Source organism: Gekko japonicus, unplaced genomic scaffold (assembly GCF_001447785.1).
Source record: "Gekko japonicus isolate JY-2015 unplaced genomic scaffold, Gekko_japonicus_V1.1 scaffold632, whole genome shotgun sequence".
NCBI lineage: Eukaryota > Metazoa > Chordata > Lepidosauria > Squamata > Gekkonidae > Gekko > Gekko japonicus.
In genome coordinates this window covers 627,835-633,420 of record NW_015172025.1, presented here as the reverse complement: position 1 = coordinate 633,420, position 5,586 = coordinate 627,835, and the positions used below count along the sequence as shown (strand labels likewise).

Genomic DNA, 5,586 nt, shown 5'->3' with positions numbered 1-5,586 from the left:
TAGGTAGGTAGGTAGGTAGGTAGGAGTGGATGCAGCTGCTTTGGGCTGAGCCTAGCCTTTGGCCTCATCATCTGCTCTGACTGGCTATGGCTTCCCGGGGCTATCAGAGAAGCCTTTCCCAGCACCTGAGATCCCTGTAAATGGCAGCACCAGGGACTAAGACTGAGACCACCCGCACGCAAAATGTATGCTTCTACTGCCGACCCACAGTCTCACTTTCGGGGATGTGATGAATCCTGTTGTTGGGGAAGAACCTGTGCTGGATGAACAGCCCTACTGCTCCTAACCTAGATAGCCCAGGCTGGCCCAGTCGCGTCCAATCTCGGAAGCGAAGCAGGGTTGGCCTTGGCTCGTATTTGGAAGGGTGACTTCCTAGGAATACCGGGGGTGTGACGCAGAGGCGGGCAATGGAAAACCACCTCTGAAATGTCTCTTGCCTTAAAAAAACAAGTCTCGCTCACCACCCAGTAATACATAACTCTAAAGCTAGAACTTCTGGCTGCCAGACAATCTTAGGATCTCCTGGCTATTCTACACACAATGCCATACAATAACTATAATGACAGCCCTGCTGCTGCAAGAAAGGTCGGTTTTTGTATTACTGTGGCTGCTTTCACACCAATGGGATAACGCGCTTTCAATGCACTTTAGCAATTGTTTGCGACTGGATTTTCCTGTGTGAAACAGGGACATCCACTTGCCAACAATTGCTCAGGTGCACTGAAAGTGCGTTATCCGAATGTCTGTGAAAGCAGCCCATCACAGCTGACCAAAAACTCCATTTAACAAGCGGGGCCAGGCCCGATCAGAATACCGGATTGGACACGAAGATGGTGGATGTCACTCTTTACCCTGGGGGAGGACAACAGAAGCCTTCCTCTCCTCTAATACCTCAGGGGCTCAGAGGCCTCGGCACTCCACTCTTCGCTTTACACACAACCCCAGAAGTGTTGGGTGAGTGCGCACGCACACACACAACCCTTGGAGAAAAACAGTCCCCTGGACTGGGCCTTTTTGGAGGGAAGTATATGAAAAATCTCCCCCCCCCCCAACACACACACACTTCAGCTGCCCAAAGACAAACCTCCCCTCCCCACAGAAGACTAACGAGAGGTCCCTCTGCCCACTTTCAGCTACTAGCCTCGGAATGCCGGGCCCGGCTTTCACAAGGGAGGGGTGGCTGCCAAGCCAGGAGTCTGTGGCTTGTGGGGCAAATTTTATTCTGGTGGGGCTGAAGTTCTCAGTGCAGAAAGAAAAGCCACTTAGCCAACAGAAAGCTGTGACCCGGATAGATCTCTACCTTGCAAGCTGTCAACCACTTTAGATGACAGTTCTCAGCCACTGCACGTTAATCACTTCTGCCAGCCTATAGTCAAGAGAGCTAACACTTAGGCAGAAAAACATGTTTCTTGACACAGAGCTAGAAGGGATCCTAGAGGTCACCCACTCCAACCCCCTTGCTCAGTGTGGGAATTTGTCAACTACAGCACCCCACTCTGCTTAAAGGAGTGCACGCCTTCTAAAAAAATGATTGGGAAAAAAGCATTTACAGGAGAAATTCTTGTGGGGCTGTGCCTTTAAGAAAGGGGGCAGCACCCCCCAAAGCCCCACCATAGGTACAGGCCTGGCGGCTGCCCAGAAACTCTCTGTAATCTTTGAATTACTCAGTACTGTACTTTACTCTGTTGCCAGGCTTTCCTTTCCATCTGTTTGTGTGTACTTAGAATAAATGTCTAAGAAATGGATCTTCACTTTGTGTTAATCTTCCTCCCCAATCCTGCTGCTCAGTTCCCCCTACCAAGAATCAGCAGGAGAGTTGCCCAGGCTTCTTTCTTGTGGTTAGGAAAACACTTTACACCGTCAAACACACAAATGCTCCAGCGGGGGAGAACCAGGAGGGGTCCAGAGCGGCCCAGCAATGCCACACGGACAGGCCATTCTCTACGGATGGCAAGAGAGGGCCCAAGAGAGCTTACGTGGTATGCATTCGCTGTACGCGTTGCACCCCATCTTTACAGAGCCCGCCAGAAACAGGCAAACCCATTTTTCATGCGACTGGCTCCAAAGGGTGGAGAACGCTACTCCTGATCCAGGTCAACCAAGGATGTTTCCTTCATGTGCTTCTGGGAGTGTCTAGCAGAGATAAAAGGTGCCCTGGAAAGTGGGTCTTACAAAATGCTCATGGATGCTTGGGAGTTCTCCTTTGGCTAAGTGTCAAAGCCAGCCCCTTGGCACCTAGAGCTAAAGGCCATCAAGAGAGGCTGCAGCACAGAGGTAGAAGCTTCCACAGGCAGAAGGTCCCAGGTTCAACCCCCGGTTTCTCCACTTAAAAGGGTCTTTGGAAGCCGGCCTTGGGGAAACCCTTTTCTCTGCTCACAAACCCAGAGCTGGTCAGAGCAGACAGTTTTGGGCTGGACGGATTAAGGGTCTGACTTGGTATAAGGCAACTTTGTGTCTTCAAAAGGCCCCTGGGGCTGACAGCTTCAGCCAGTCAGGGCTGGCTTTGCTTCGCAACAAAGCTGTGCAAGGTTACCCCAAAGAGGCCAGGCCTCTCCCACTCTGCACAACTCAAAATGCCCCTCTCGTCATGAAATTACCTTGTCGTAGGTCCCTTTCTTGAGGATCTTTTCTGGTTTGCTGCAGGACTCTGGACTCTTTCTCCCAGAAACCTGAGAAGAGTTAGGAGGAACAACCGCACACACCCCAGTTAGCCTCGGTTCAAAGGAAAACACACGTGACGAGCGGGAAGTGGAGCTGTCTGTCCCTTAATCTGATGTATGGGGGGTGGGATGTACATATGAGGGAGGCCAAATGCCACCAGCCCATGGACGGGAGGAGGGAGGGAGGGAGGGAACAGTGACCCCGGTTGCTGCACAGTGGCAGTGAATCGTCAGCTTCCCAGTACCTTATTGCTTGAAGGGGGGAGTTTCTGGCTGGGAGGAGGTTCACGGCTTGGCAAGCAGGAATCTGCACTGTTGTCGCTGTCACTATCGCTGTGGCTGAGCCTGCAGAGGCAAGCGGGGAGAGAGAAAGAGAAAGAAGCAAGCCTGAAAAGAAACAATGATCACCCTCTCCCCAAACAGCTGTTGGCACAGAACACGTTCAGAGGCTGGCTTTCGAGCTCTCCGAAGACAAGAGGCGGGCCGCTGTCTGAAACGCCAGCCTAGACAGCTCTTTGGCAATTTTTATGATCTTCTGCCACTAAGCTGCATACTTGAAAAGGAAGGGGAGAGAAATGACGGAGGAAGAGACTCCCAGCTCCCCGGCAACAGATGTAAGGCCTGACAACCGGTACTGCTTACTGGAGGCTGCTCGGGTCCTTGGCTGCCTGTCCCATGCTTCTGTTACAACCCCGCACAAGCACCCCATTATCAGGATGACAAATCCAGAAGACTCTTCCTCCACTGATTCACTTGAAAGCAAATAAGCAACACCAGCCCTCAGGGGCTGTGGAGAAAGGGCATCCCCACCATTTTTCAGAGTGCTTGGCACATTCTGAGATCCTCAAGGGACATCCGGCAGGACTTGCCTGGGCCAGGACCAACGCTCCCTTCTAAGCTGTGGAGTCTTGTGAACAAAAATTCTACTTTGGGAGCTACTGGCACTGAAGTGGTGATCGAGCGATTCGGCTACTGCATAAATTATTTTGCTCTGGAGCCCTCCTTCCTGAGCGGAGACAAAAATCTGTGAGCCGGAGGCTAAAAACTGTGAGCCGGCTCACACTGACTCAGCTGGTCAGGACAAGGGCCTCCTTTATTTCCAACAGGCCCCTTCTTCCCCTCCTTCCCCACCCGGCCAACCAGGGTGACAGAAAGTTGAGCCACATTCGGCATGCAAAGTCGCTTCACTTGCGCTCTCTAAGGAGGCTGGGAGCATCCAATAACTTTTGTGCAACCTCTTTTTTTTTAAGAAGAAGAAGAAGAAGATGATGATGATAATAATAATAATAATAATAATAATAAATAATATTTCAATTTATTAATGGCTCAATCCTGCAGAGCTGCTGGCTCTGAGCGATTTACAGTTACACATTTCAATGTTCCAGACGGCATTTTTCACTCGGCTTGGCTTGATGACGTCAGCTTTCTCCAGGTCTGATTTGAGTCGCAACGCTGCACTGCCACCGCCTGGCCGGAATGGCCCATTACAGGCTTCTTGATGCCAAAGAGATCTTTCTAGGCTTCCGATCTTACGAGCTGGACATTCTGTTCGCCGGCTAACACCTCCCCCCACCGGGGGGGGGTTAGTGTGCCCACCCTCTCTAAGGAGTGGTACCCATTTTATCTACTCGCCAAAGCTTTCAAACCGCTGGGTGGACGGCGAGCTGGGGACAAGGCTGGTAGCTCACACCAGCACGGGGCTAGAACTGACAGCTGTTCTGTTCAGCTCAGATGTTACTATAACCAGAGGATAAATCCCCAGTGCCATCGCTTACAGATGATAAAGCTGCCATCTCATCCTGGCCACATCAAGCTGCAAAATTCAGCACAAAGGATGGAGGGAGAACAACAAACCACCTGACGAGCCCCCCCCCCCCCCGCCCCCCCCTTTTTATGGCTCTATGAACTGCCACTCCATGTTACCCACGCTGGCTCACCTGGTGTCTCTGTTGACGGGGGCTGCCTTGACGGCCGTCTCTTCGCCAGAAGAGCTGTCATCGTCATCCGATTCCTCAGACTGGAGGTCCTCCACCATGGATCGCAGCGGCCCTGGGCAACGGAAGCCAGTAAAAGCTGCTTCAATGGGCACGTCCTCTGAGAGTTCAGATTTCAATGCCAACCAGAATCACGCCCACAGGGGCCCCAACAGCAGATTGTGTGTGTCTGTCTGACTCCTGCGAGGGTTCCCAAGGCCCTATGGCTCACTGAGATGGCCAGAGACTGCCACTTGCTTAAGGGGGACCCCTGAGGCCTTGGCAAAGTGTTCTGCTGTCACTCTGCAAGTGGATGGTTGAGCAGCTGGAGGGGAGTGTTATACAGGCTCATGTCTCCCCCCTTCTTCTTCCAGGTCACGCTGGTGATCTGATTATGGAGCAAACTGATCAGGGAAAGCCAAAAAGAAGAAGGAGCAGTGCGTCCAGAGGTTCGCTCTCACCCCACCCTGCTTTTCCCCAACTCACAAATGCTCATCATACCAAGCCTTACTTTTGTTCGCCCACCTTTCCCCCCAGTTTTGTACATCGATAGAGCCAGGTCTTTGACCCCCTCAAATGCAGTCATCCCCTCAAGCTGCTCCACAGGCTTTGAAAACGCCAAACTTCCCCAAGATCGGGGAATCTGCCATTTCCTGCCCAACTCCACACAGCCTTAGCCTAAAGAGTTCCTCCCCAGAGACAAAAAAAAAAGCAATAGTCACCACTACATGGAACTACAGTCTAATTGAAATTAAGGATCATAACTATCGCATGTACATGAACATGAATACTCTTAAGCACTGCAAAAATTCCACAAGAGACTACAAGTATATGAAGCATAATATGAACTACAAACTCTACAGGGTATAAAGCTGACAAGGACAATGTAACTGAATAGAATACTACAAAGGGGACCCGCAATACTCGGGGGGGGGGGGCGGAGCTCCACGTGG

The 5,586-nt window shown here is 51.5% G+C and overlaps 1 protein-coding gene across 2 annotated transcripts in view; it reads right to left on the bottom strand.

The window, feature by feature from the left end:
- MLLT1 (myeloid/lymphoid or mixed-lineage leukemia; translocated to, 1) overlaps nucleotides 1–5,586 on the bottom strand; it is a 36,452-nt gene that overhangs the window by 4,295 nt on the left and 26,571 nt on the right. For both annotated transcript variants that reach the window (XM_015420531.1, XM_015420532.1), the window contains exons 8-10: nucleotides 4,598–4,709; nucleotides 2,906–3,005; nucleotides 2,598–2,669 (exon numbers count right to left, since the gene is read on the bottom strand). In XM_015420531.1, the coding sequence (XP_015276017.1) occupies nucleotides 2,598–2,669; nucleotides 2,906–3,005; nucleotides 4,598–4,709 (284 nt within the window). The remainder of the gene's footprint in view (nucleotides 1–2,597; nucleotides 2,670–2,905; nucleotides 3,006–4,597; nucleotides 4,710–5,586) is intronic.